Source organism: Onychomys torridus, chromosome 6 (assembly GCF_903995425.1).
Source record: "Onychomys torridus chromosome 6, mOncTor1.1, whole genome shotgun sequence".
NCBI classification, from domain to species: domain Eukaryota; kingdom Metazoa; phylum Chordata; class Mammalia; order Rodentia; family Cricetidae; genus Onychomys; species Onychomys torridus.
Genome location: NC_050448.1, coordinates 85,393,936 through 85,406,767, shown reverse-complemented (window position 1 = coordinate 85,406,767; position 12,832 = coordinate 85,393,936). Strand labels below are relative to the sequence as shown.

The 12,832-nt window shown below is 37.6% G+C and overlaps 1 protein-coding gene across 1 annotated transcript in view; it reads right to left on the bottom strand.

Moving 5' to 3' along the window:
* Positions 1–722: 722 nt before the first annotated feature.
* LOC118585877 (calcium-binding mitochondrial carrier protein SCaMC-1-like) overlaps positions 723–12,832 on the bottom strand; it is a 56,368-nt gene continuing 44,258 nt past the window's right edge. The window contains exons 5-10 of the mRNA XM_036190847.1: positions 11,431–11,589; positions 6,703–6,855; positions 4,726–4,833; positions 3,699–3,866; positions 2,283–2,430; positions 723–1,027 (exon numbers count right to left, since the gene is read on the bottom strand). Coding sequence (XP_036046740.1) covers positions 852–1,027; positions 2,283–2,430; positions 3,699–3,866; positions 4,726–4,833; positions 6,703–6,855; positions 11,431–11,589 — 912 coding nt within the window. The 3' untranslated portion in view covers positions 723–851. The remainder of the gene's footprint in view (positions 1,028–2,282; positions 2,431–3,698; positions 3,867–4,725; positions 4,834–6,702; positions 6,856–11,430; positions 11,590–12,832) is intronic.

The following is a 12,832-nucleotide window of genomic DNA, read 5'->3' as shown; positions in this document are numbered from 1 at the left end:
AGGAACTCTGGAGACGATGTGCAGTGAGTCACACACTTAGCCCTCCCTCCTTCCCTCCCAGGAGGAGACAGCTGCCCCACCTCCAGCTCCAGCAACTGGTTTCAGTTAGATTACCTGAGATGGCTGAAGTGAGTAGGGCTTTTGAGGACACAAATGGGACTTCAGTTAAAAAATGTTAGCCAACTTTCTTCCCAGTGGAGTGAAAGAGAAGCCGCTGCCCCAGGCAAATTGTTCTCAGGGTTTGTGGAAACCACATACTCAGGAATTCACCCAAGCTAGGCAAGAAAGGCAGCTCTTGTCTACGAAGATGTCTAGAAAGATAAAACGAACTTGGGGTGGGGGAGGGGGGATGTGCAGAAACTGAAGGGACACCAGACTAGCAAGGGAAGTGACAATCCATAACATTCTAGAAGGAATTATGGGATGGGTTTCCACTTTGCTGAAGAGATGAACTGCAGTGTCAAATTTAAATGCACTGACTTTTGCTTTACTGTGTAAAATGAAGTTCATAACTTAAAAAGAGACTGCTAGCAGAAACTCTAGTGTAGCTTACCAAATGTTTTCTAATGTGGTTGTACAATATATTAGCCCCCAATCAAAACCTAATTTTAGGTTTAAGGAGAAGGTAACAGGAAATGTAAAATAAGAATTCTGCGGATAATAAAGGATTTTAAATTATTAAAGAACTCTACCAAAACTATTATTTAATTTGTATGTTTTATAATAAATAAAGACAGAGTCATTTTACAATTAGTTGAGATTTCTTTCCTTTCAGGAAACAGTAAGATCATCTGAGAGCCCAGGATTATCTTGTACCAATACAGCAATGGTGGCGGTTTGATATTCCACTTCTAGGTTAATCCAAAAAGGAGTTTCACTAGTTCATGAGCCACACAGCCGACGCCCACTGCAGGAAGCAGCTTGATGACGTTAGGGGTAAGACCCCTGTAAAATCCCCTCTTTCCTTCTTTAGTGTATATTTCTTTAATGAGCTGCAACATAGGTATTGTTTCATTTTTCCGGATAGCTATAAATTTTAAAACACAGTATAATTCAATATTTAATACTTACTTATTAATCTAGCCCAAAGATAATGAGAATTTATAGAAATTGAAACCATTTCAGAGGATACTCATATATAGAATGATCCTATGTTGATCAATAGGATAGTAACTATATATGTGACTGTTTAATTAAAATTAAATTAAATTTCTGCTTCTTCAGTCATATTAGTACATTTCAAATGCCTGACAGCCGCATGTAACTAGTGGCTACTATACTGGGCAGTACAGATATAGATGATTTCATCAGTGCAGAAAGTTCCCTTGAACAACTTGCAAGTCTTTCATGAGAGACTTCACAGAAGCATTTGGAAGTAGGACTGAAGGGTAGTTGAACAGAAGAAGGCATGAGTGATGCTAGGCGTGGAAATTCTCCACCTCAATTTTGATATAAATTGAACCCAAAGCCCAACTGAGAAAGAAAAAGCTAAAGCATTATCACCCACCATGAGACCCTGAATTTACTCAAAAGATAGTAGCATTGTGTTGCTTTTGCATCTTTGAACAGTGATCTTTTTTCATTTGTTAAAGTCTAAATCCCTAATATTTCACCAAGAAAATAAAACACACAATCCTTAATATCACCTCCTTGAGCAGACTGAAGTACAGGGAGTCCCAAAGCAGTTTATAACAGTAACAGCAAAACCAAGAAGAGCGACGTGCCTCTGTGGATTAGCTGTTGCTTTGATTTAAAGACAGAAACCCTATACTGCTCTACATGGCACTTCCTAGTTTAAAATTCTCTTAAAGAGATCATCAGTAACCAGAGCAAATGACGGCCCCAGACAGAGCTCTGGAGGGGGGAAAACAAAAACATTTGAAACTTATAAAAGTTTCCAAGAGAAATCATTCAATGGTTAAGAGCACTTGCTGCTCTTCCAGACGACCTAAGTTCAGTTCCCAGGACCCACATGGAGGCACGTGACCGTCTCTAACTCCAGCTCCTAGAGATCTAGTGCACTCTTCTGGCTGCTTCAGGCACTGCACTTAGGGAGAACATGTAGATATATGCAAGCAACACACTCATACACATAAAATAAAATAAATAAATCTTTAAAATAATAACAACAATACATTCAGATCTAATGTTTTAAACTGGTTAGCTTTTCCTTTATCAATTCTATTGGTTTTTCTGTTTTTCAAACCATCAATTCATACTTACTTGAAACATATTCTTACCTTAGTGATGGCATCACTAAACTAAACTACTGAAACACTCACCTGCCTGCATGCGAGTTCTAACAAGGTTCAGGGGGAAGCTGGCTAACTGACCACAAGTATGCGACAGTGTGCTGCATCCCAGCACGATCATTAACCCGGGGTTCACTGAGTTCACGGAGTAGTGTTCCAGCCAATAGTTCTTCAGAAGCTGCTGGAGAAGAGAGGACCTTTGATCTCGCAGCTCTAAGCAGAATTAAGTCTCGGGCCTGAGCCTCACACTCTACATTTGTATGTCTACGTTTCTTATGTGTTGTTGTCTGGCTTTGTTTTTACTTTTGTTTTTTGTTTGTTTGTTTGTTTGTTCCTTTTATTTTGTTTTGTTTGGTGTTCCTTTTATTGTTTTGGTTTTAAAGACCAGAGCAATAATTCTGGACATTCCCACAGAAACTAGCACAATAGCATTTTTATGCCAATCTCAAATCTGTCCTGAGACAAATGTATGATTGTGACCATGAAATGCCTGTGACCCTGCCTGATAAGACTACACTGTCAGGGTTTCACTTTTAGGCTGGCTCTCATCTTTAACCCATGTTTATTATTTTCCTTGATTCTAATCTTCACAACCATGCAAGAATAGTTCTGTTTTCTCAACCTTATCTGCACATCAGATTCTTCTCTGCAGTTAGAAAATCTGAATCCCAGGCTGTTGAGAAATATTTGTTTAACTATGCAAAGGTGTGTTGCTGTTTTACCTTGCCTGCCCAAGGCACCTGATTGGTCTAATAAAAAGTCGAACGGCCAATAGCATGGGAGGAGGTATAGGCAGGACTTCTGGGCAGGGAGAGTAAGTAGAAGGAGGAATTTAGGCTTGAAGAAGAAAGAAAAAGATACAAGGGAGATGCCAGGGGCCAGACAGACATGGAGGAAGCAGGAAAGTAGGATATACATAATGAAAGGTAAAAAGCCCTGAGGCAAAACATAGATAAATAGAAACAGTTAAATTAAGTTAGAAGGGCTAGTGGGACAAGCCCAAGTGAAGGCTGAGTATTCATAATCAATAGTAAGTCTCTGTGTCTTTATTTAGGAGTTGGTTTGGCAGCACAAAGAATATTCCAACTGCAACAGTTCTTCCTGGGATAATTAAATCAGAATACCTCAGGATGTGACCAAGGGGGTCTATTCTTTTAAAGATCTACAAGTGGATGATTCTGATGCATTCCAGGGCTTAAAAACTACTATTTTATCAGAAGTTATGTCTATAATCATCATTACCAAGAAGTACGTTACAAAAAATAAACAAACAAAAATGAAAATGACTAGATTACCAGATGTCTAAGAGAAAGGCAAATAAAACACTCAATTTGATTCTTGATCAGAAGCTATTTCATGAAAAGCCATATCTATATTTCAAAATAAAAATCTTGTGTCACATTGTCAAATATAATGTATAATGTAATACTTTGAGAATGAACTCACCTCAAAGATGGCGAGATCTAAGCCTGCATATGGTACGATGCCTATCATGTTGGGAACGTAGCCTTTGAAGAAGGTCCGAATGCCCTCTGTCTTCAGAAGTTTTCTGCCACAATCAATAATCCCAGAATACTGGCCAGTTTTACCTAAAATCAGCCTGGTCTTCATCACCTAGGTGTAAAAGACAGTAATGTAATAATAGGGTAATGATTAGATTCACCTGGATTATGTAGCAATCTAGTAAGGTTTGTTATATCATGCTTACAAATTTTATAAAAAATTATAGCTTATGCCTGTAATCTCAACACACAGGAGACCAGGACAAGGGATTGCCAGCCAACAAGCTCAGTGTTAGCCTGGGCTGAATAGTGATTTCCAGGCTAACTTGGACTATAGAGTAAGATACTGTCTCAAATAACCAAACACAAACAAACAACAACAATAAAAACACCTCAAACAGTGCAAAACTAAGTGTCTACTTATTAAAATTTCCTTTCCTTGGTTCAACCTGCTATTTCCACTAAAAATGCCTTTCTTCATAATCCCTTGTGTTCAAAGCCTATGCCATGATCACACATTCTGGTCATGTCTTTGATCAAATTCTTAACAAGAAATAAATAAATTCTCCCCTTTGAGTTTCCCTAGCACTATATAGTGAGCTATCTTCTATAACTTTTTTCAATTTTGGATCATTGATATTGATGTATATATTTTATTTTCCCTTATAGACGATGGAATACATGATCAAAATCCCCATCTCAGTCCCCCTTGGATCCTACATGGCACCTAGTAAAATATCTTAAGTTCAGCATGCATACAATCCATATTCACCTACCAAGTGACTAAACGAATGTATTTTCTTGGTCTATCTACAACATCATTTGTCTCAAACAACAACAAAGTATATTGAGACTGATACTTTATACAAGATTCAAATCATACAAAGTTACTATAGTGATCTGGAAGCAATTTTGGGTTCTTAGTTGCATTAAAAGCATTATTTTAATTAAAATGTTATAATAATACATACCTCCATGGGATAAATACAGGTTTGGGAAGTTGCACCAGCCATGGAACCAGCTATAAATCTTTGAAGAACTCCTAAATTAGATCCATCAAAACTAAGAAGTTTCTTATACTGTATAAATAAAAATATTGAAATGTATAGTATTGCTGAAATATATGCCTTTCAAGTTTTATAACAGTAACTACGAGTATAAAATTATATTAAAATATATTATATATCAGGTGCTGAATATTAGTACGACCTAGTACAATACTAAATTTTAGTTTCTATGTAATAGATAAGTTAAAGCTCTCTATTCAGCTTTTTTCTTTTCTTCATTTATTCTATGGAATAATTCAATAGCTACATTAAATTACTTAAGTCTATTCATGAATATGTTATATCATAAGCAGCATGTAAATAGCATAAACAGGAGTTGTACTTTTCTCTCTTTTTGACACTCTGCTTTACACATAGAAGTCAGTGTGTCTGGTAACTAGATAACTAGAAACAGCATGGCAGACTCTCTGGTTACAAAGAGTATAGTAAGGAAGATTAGGACAGTAAAGCTTCTGAGGACTCTGTTAGCCTGCAGGCCACCCTTGTTAGCCATATACAAGAATTAGGGTAGAAGTACAGAGATGGTTCAGTGGCTAAGAACACTTGCTGTTCTTGCAGAGGACTGGGCTCAGTTCCCAACATCCACTTGTGGGCTTACAACCATTCTTAACTCCAATCCCAGGGGATCTAGTATTCTCTTCTGACCTCCACAGACAGTAGGCATACACACAATAAACATATATGCATGCAGGCATACACCTGTAAAAAAAAAAAAAAAAGTTAGGATGCATGTTGTTTGTGGCCTGGGACTTTGCATGTCAGACTTTCAAGGTGACAGAATGCTTTACTTGGCAGAGAAAATTCCAAAGCAGTGTAGCATTCAGGCTGCAGCATGCATTGGCCTCTTTTAGGCCATAAGAACTGGGGGGTGGGATGAGAAGAGCTGAAAGACTCAGAAAATCTACAGCCTGTCCAGAAAAGGGGGTATATAGAAAACTTGCTAAGAGATCAATGCCGTTAAAAAGGAGCCATGTAGCTGAATATAGTGGTGCATGCCTATAATCCCAGCTACTGGGAGACTGAGGTAGCCTTCAAAACAGCAAAATTTCATCTTAAATTTTTTTTAAAAATGAGGGGGTGGGGTAAATGCCTTTTAAAAAAACTAAAATCAAAAATAAAAAGGGTATATTACAGTTGGTATCACAGAAATAAAAATAATTATAAGATACTAGTATGAAGAACTAAAGACCAATAAACTACATAACTTTGTCCCCTAAAATAAAGTCATTACCTGAAATAAGAAGAAACAGAAAACCTGAACAGACCAATAACAAATAAGGAGACAGGATCACCAATCAAAAATCTCCAAACAAAAGAAAACCAATAGTCAGATGGCTTTAATTTAAAAAAAAAAAAAAAAAAAAAAAAAAAAAAAAAAAAAAAAAAAAAAAAAAAAAAACTGATGTTACTCTTTCTCCACTCTTTAAGAAAAATAAAAAGGATACTCCTAAATTCACTTTAAGAGGCCAGCATCACACTGGTTCCAAGCCAAAAACATAATAAAATAAAACAAGAGGCAGTATCCCAAGTGAATATAGATGAAAAAATCCTCAATAAAACACTAGCAAACCAAACTTAAGAGCACACTTCAAAGATCAGCTCCTAGGATGAAGTGGCATGTATTGAAGACAAAGGTTTAGCACACTCACCCGGATCAACATGGTACAACACCTGAGCAAAAGGAAAAACAAACGGTAATACTGTGCAGCCTCTAGAAGCACTCTATAATAATAAAGCACGAATGAAAAGAAAAACCAGTAACATTTACACTGACAATTCTTGCTTATATACACTTGTGCTCTCTTTCACAAACGTCTAAACTTACAAAAAATTAAATTTAAAACATAACCATTTAAAGCCCCATAGTCAATAACACTTTACCTGTTCGTAGGCCGCTACCTTGAGTGCTGTCTCTGGAGCGATTTTTATAACATTCACACCATTTCCTCGCCAAAGAGAAAAAGGTCCTCCTTCTCTTATCATCTGCTTGAACTCATCAACCAATCTCATTTTACTCATTCTTGAACGACGCACCTAGAAATAAGTGGCAAATGTATTTAAATTCATTTTGCTGGTAATATAGAACTACTTCATTGCTGGTGAAGTAATTATACCTGTATACTTCATAATTTTCAACAGCTGTTTAATTTTCCTTCAGTCACATAAATCAATGTTAGTATTTTTTCTTGTTCCCAGATACACATAAAAATCATGTAGCCTTCCCTCTATCCATTGTTTTGCATCCCATGCTTCAAATAAAGTAAAATCACAGAAATAAACATTTCCTGCATTTTCAATTGCATGCTGTTCGGTATAGATGATAAAAATCACCCACCACCTTGCCTTCCAAGGTTATGAGTCACCTTTGTGCAGTGTATCCAGGTGGTATATTCTACCTACCCAATAATCAGTTAGGAGCTATCTCCATTATCAGATCTACTACTGCAGTATTACCATAGTGCATATGTTCAAGCATCCTTTATTATACTTCACTAAGGCCCCAAAGCTCAGCAGTAGTGATGTTTGCAATATGCATGTGCCAGAGCCAACATAAAGTGCTTCCTTAAGTGAGAGATGAAAAGTCGTGTAACTTGCATTAGGGTATATTACTATGATTGTTGTACTTTAGTATTAATGCTGGTAATCTCTTATTTTGCTTAATTTATGAATTAAATTTTATCGTGTGTATGTATGTATGTATGTATGTATGTATGTGTGTGTGTATAGAGTAAAATACAGTATTCTAGAGTTTATAACTATCTGCAGTGTAAGGTAACCAATGGGAAAATTCCCCCAGAGATGGGGACTATTGTAATCTAAAACATCAAAGAAAAATAAAGACAACTTATGGAAGACAGAGACCCTCAGCATAAGCAAAGTGTGTGGTTGCTACCAAAAGTACCCCAAGATTATTAAAGAGCACATTGAAATATTGAAATGCATTGAAAATTGAACTGGATGAAAATACATCAAACTTTCAAGGTGAATACATTGAGACTTCAGGGTATTGTGGATTGTATCGTAGCTCTCAAATATGTCGAAGCCCAGACTCCTATTCCCTCAGGGTGTGGTCCTATTTGGATGGGGTCTTTGCAGATGAAGTCAAGCTGATCTAATATTACCTTTATCCTTATAAAAGGGAAATTTTAACATAGAGAAATAGCACACCAAGAAGGAAGGCAATATGAAGTATCCAAGTCAAGGAAAGGCACCGGGAGCAGACTCCCTCAGCACCCTGGGAGCAGCTGGCTCTGCTGTCTACTTGACTGGTCCTCCAGAACTACAACAACACACTTCTGATTTTATGCCAGGCTGCAGTATTTTGTTACTGAATTGAATTTCTAACAAAGGGAGCTGTGGGAATTACAGGTCAGCTAATGTCTATCTCCATGCTTTCCTGTGTTTTTGTGTTTGTCATCTTATGGTTTTAAAAAAATGTGTGTGTGAGAGAGAGAGACAGACAGACAGAGTCTGACCTGAAATTTGCTATGTTACTGAGGATGACCTTAGACTCCTGATTCTCTTGCCTCCCCTTCCCAAGTGCTAAGAGTACAGGCCTGTATCATTACACTTGGCTTTAATTCATTTCTTATCTACTCTCCCTCCATATTCTCTATTTTTCGATATTTTCCTTTCCTTTTTCACATCCTTTTCCTACTCTGTCTGCTTTAGTTCTTTCCTTTTTTCATTCTTTCCACAACCCCACATTTGCTCCATATTTTTTAATTTGAGATTTCTTTGTTTAATAATTTCATACATAATGTGTTTTGATCAAATGTCTTTCATCCACCCCCTTCCATCCTCCCCATCCCTTCCATCACTTTTCTCTCTCAACTTCATGTGCTTTTTAATCCACTGTGCCCACTCAATGCGCAAGTATGTGCATGGGTCTAGAACCATCTCCTGGAGCACAGCCTCTCAGGGGCCAGCCACATCCTTGGAGATGACACTCCCTCTCTCAGCAGCCATCAATTGCCAATTGCTTCACAGAGACAGGATTTCATAAAGGAGCCTCCCATGCCCATGCTGTGGTTTTAGCTGGCTTGATCTCATTCAGATCTTGTGCATGTGGTTGCAGCTGCTGCGAGTGCACGTGTGCAGCAGCCCCATCATGTCCAGCAAACACTGTTTCACTGCAGATGCTGCTGCATGCTTTTTCACTCTCCCTAATCCAATGACGCATGTGTAGCCTTAGAGATCTAATCATCTCTACTTCGGTGTACCTACAATGTTCTTTCCCAGGTTGTGTGAAGCAAAACCTCTAAAGTAACAATTACTCTTTTCAATATCATATCACCATCGCAGATTTATATGTCTGTAATGTTCTGGACAATAAGAACTATGCTCGTTCATCTTTGCATTTCTAGCACCTAACGTGGAATAAGCACATAAGCCATCTTTCTTCTTAATTTTCCCTCTTGGCCCCGTTTCCATGTCTGTCACCTCTTAACCATGTCTCCTCTGTGTAGCACTGTAAATGTAGCCGAATTTCTAAGCAGTCTTATTCAATAAAGAACACGGAGCCAAATATAGGGGTGAAAGCCTTAGAGATCAGGGAAATAGTGAGAGCCACCAAGCACCTTACCTCACCAGCTCTGTAGCTTCCAAAATGTGAGCTACTTCTTGTCTACCCACGCCTTTCTTGCCCTGCTGTTCTGCCCTCTCATTGGCTCTTAGCCCAGCTACCTCGTTTCCTTGTCACTGCCTGTCTGTACAGACCTCCAGGTCTCTATGGTTGGCACTGGGATGAAAAGTGTGAGTCACCACACCTGGCTCTGTTCCCTAGTGTGGCCTTGAATACACAGAGATCCCGCCTGCCAAGTGATCAGATTAAGGGTGTGTGCTCTCACTGCCTGACTTTTGTGTTAATAGCTTGCTATTTCCTCTGATCTCCAGGCAAACTTTATTTATTAACATACAAATAAAATATCACCACAAACGTCCATATTATTTCTTTTATATGTAATTTTTAAAATTTTTATTGCAGGCTCAGGAACTGGGAAAACTTGGTTTTCTACTTTAACATGTAACAGAACATTTTCAACTCTGTCTTTCCTAACAATTGTCCAAATTTAGCTTCCTAGCTGAATAGAATATGGGTTACACATGGAATCAAACACATAGAAGGGTAATGGGTTAGTTGCTCTATTACCATAACTAAGCTATATTCCCCGTATTTGAGATGATTAAACTAAAGCCTTTATTTCCATTGGATAAATTAACCAAGATATTATTATATAGCTACATGAGACATAAGAAGAAGAAATAAAATAGTATCTATTCTCCCTTGGTATTCCTATGGTACTAGTGTGTTTTCTGTCCAGTTATAATGGCATTTCAATATTTACTATCTAATTATCTATTTGCCTGATGTATTATAATTCCTCTAATGTTAAAAACTTGTGTCTAATGCCCCTGAAGACCTAATACAGGAAGCAGTGGTGCACTTTAATGCCAGCACTCAGGAGGCAGAGGGAGGAGAATCTCTGTGAGTTCGAGGCCAGCCTGGGCTACAGTGTGAGTTCTAGGAAAGGTGCCAAAGCTACACAGAGAAACCCTGTCTCGGATAAATAAATAAATAAATAAATAAATAAATAAATAAATAAAACCTAATAGATAACATACTCTGCTAAACAGGTATGGAATAAATAAATGAAGCTCCCTTAATCCAAAATAATATCCTTCTAACACAATATATATTCTAAAAATTACATATAAATTTAATATTTAAGCAGAGTCACAGATTTTGAGAAAATGAGGAACAATTACAGACAAATTACAAAGTTCTTAATTAGGTAACATTACAATTTTACATAATTATCATAGTATACTATAATAACTATCCATAATTCATCACCAAAGGTTACCAATATCACCAAAACAGCAAAGAACAATAAAACACCCAGATATATCATTTTAATTACCAATTTAAATTCACTATGTTGTTTCTTGATTTTTATATTCTTATAGCAAAAGTATTTATCAAGTATTGAATTATAATTATGAATTTTAATAATTATTGGGTAGACTAGTTATGCTTCTGAAAAACAGTCTAATAGAGGAGTTCTGTTGTTATTTGAAGGTAAAATTCATTTGAGTATTGTATGAGGTCGTGTTTTCACACTGTGAGGAGGCAGGCAGCATACAGGCATGGACTCCTTTCGCCTCAAATCTTTAGAGATTTCTTTCATGGCAGCGAGGCAGTGGAGTTCCCACCATGTGGCAAGGAGCAGAGAGAGCCTGGCTCCCCTTTTCCTGTCCTTCTCCCCTGAGGCCCAGTCTAAGAGAGTGCTGCCCACCTTCAGGGTGATTCCTCTCCCTTAGTGAATCCTCCAGCAAATGCCCTGATAGACCACTCAGGCGAGTGCTTTGTTAATCTGCTAGGCTCAGCTTAGTCCAGTGAAACTGACATTCAAGATTAATCATTCCAAACACCTCAGGAGCCTCTTGAAGAAAATGACGAAATATTTTGATAGTAAAGAGAAAATCATTTAAATTTTCAAGAAAGCATATAATTTCAATGAGAAGTACTATGACATCTGCCAGACACTTAAAAGTAACGTTTTAATGATCAAGGACTCTCCATTCCCTTCAAGGCACACAAACTACCTGCATCAAGACTTTCAAGCGGTCCAAAGGCGCCGTGCACGTCCGCGCAATCGCACTCGCTATTCCCGCTGCGACCAAGCGTTTCCACCATTCCCCCGACCTCTTCTCTTGCTCTGTGAATTCATCAGGAATACTTATACTCTCTCCTATATCAATTATCTGATGAGAGAAAAAAGAATTACACACTGAAATGGAAACACTTGAGAAATAACAGCATAACTTTCTACAAAGCTCAAGAAAAACTTTTCACACAGACCAAAACTTCAACATTTATTTTTCAAATATGTCACTTCCTATACTGAAGATTGACAATTTGCTTAGTACTCGGTGCTTATACTCAAATTACTTGGTATAACACATTCACATACAGATTTAAAATAAAATTTTCATTAAATTAGCTGTTAATTTAAAATAATTCTCAAATCATTTAAATAATCTCTTCCATGAAAACAATGTAAACCTGAGAGCAGGGAACACGTACGTCATTTACACCGTGTCTGCCACATACTAGGTGAGGAATAAATACTGAATAAATCTCCACACATTATTCCAAATTCACACATATGAGTCAAAGTCGGGAGGCAAGAACAGCAACTTACACACTCTGACTTACTCAGTGACCTTCTGTTGACCAATTTTCTCTTTAAAAATGTGTATTACAATGAGTTTATATTTAGTAATTTTACCTTTAGCAACCATAATTTATTTCCTGAGGAGTATTTTTTAAGTGTTGAAGCATCGCGTTTCAGTGACTAGCTCCAAACTAGACTTGGATTCTATTACTGTCGATGAGATAGGTAAGTGGCTGCTCTTCTTAGCTTCCCACTTTGATTTATTCATTCTGTTAACACCCTTTCAGGAACCTTCTCAAATTGTTTTCCCTCTGCCCACAAAGGTTTCTTCTTGACTCAATCGCTTCCTGTCTAATAATGCACAATCATGATTGATTAGTGTACTCTGTTTATTGTTGGCTACTCTTGTACAAAGCAAGCCCGATGAGGCCGACAACCTGGTCTCCCTGTGTGCTGTTGGAAACCTAGATCTCAGCTCCTGAAGACAAGTGTGCTCAATAAACATTGTTGAAGCAAACGTCAACATGCCAGGCTCTGGGCTTTGTATTAGTGACACAGCCATGGTGAAGGTGGTTTCTGCCTCTAGCTTTTACAGAGCTCTGTTATTATTATCTCTATAATACGAGACATAGGAAAAAGATACAATCAACTACAATACAGAACAATAACCACAACAAGAAATAAAAGTGCCCAGGGAAAATCCTACGGAACACTGAATGCCCAAATTGGACTTGATGGGTTAGGAAAGTGGAGACAAAGGTGAATAGGCGGGGAAAGAGGAGTGGATCTGGGAGGAGTTGGATAAGGGATAAATATGATCAAAACACATT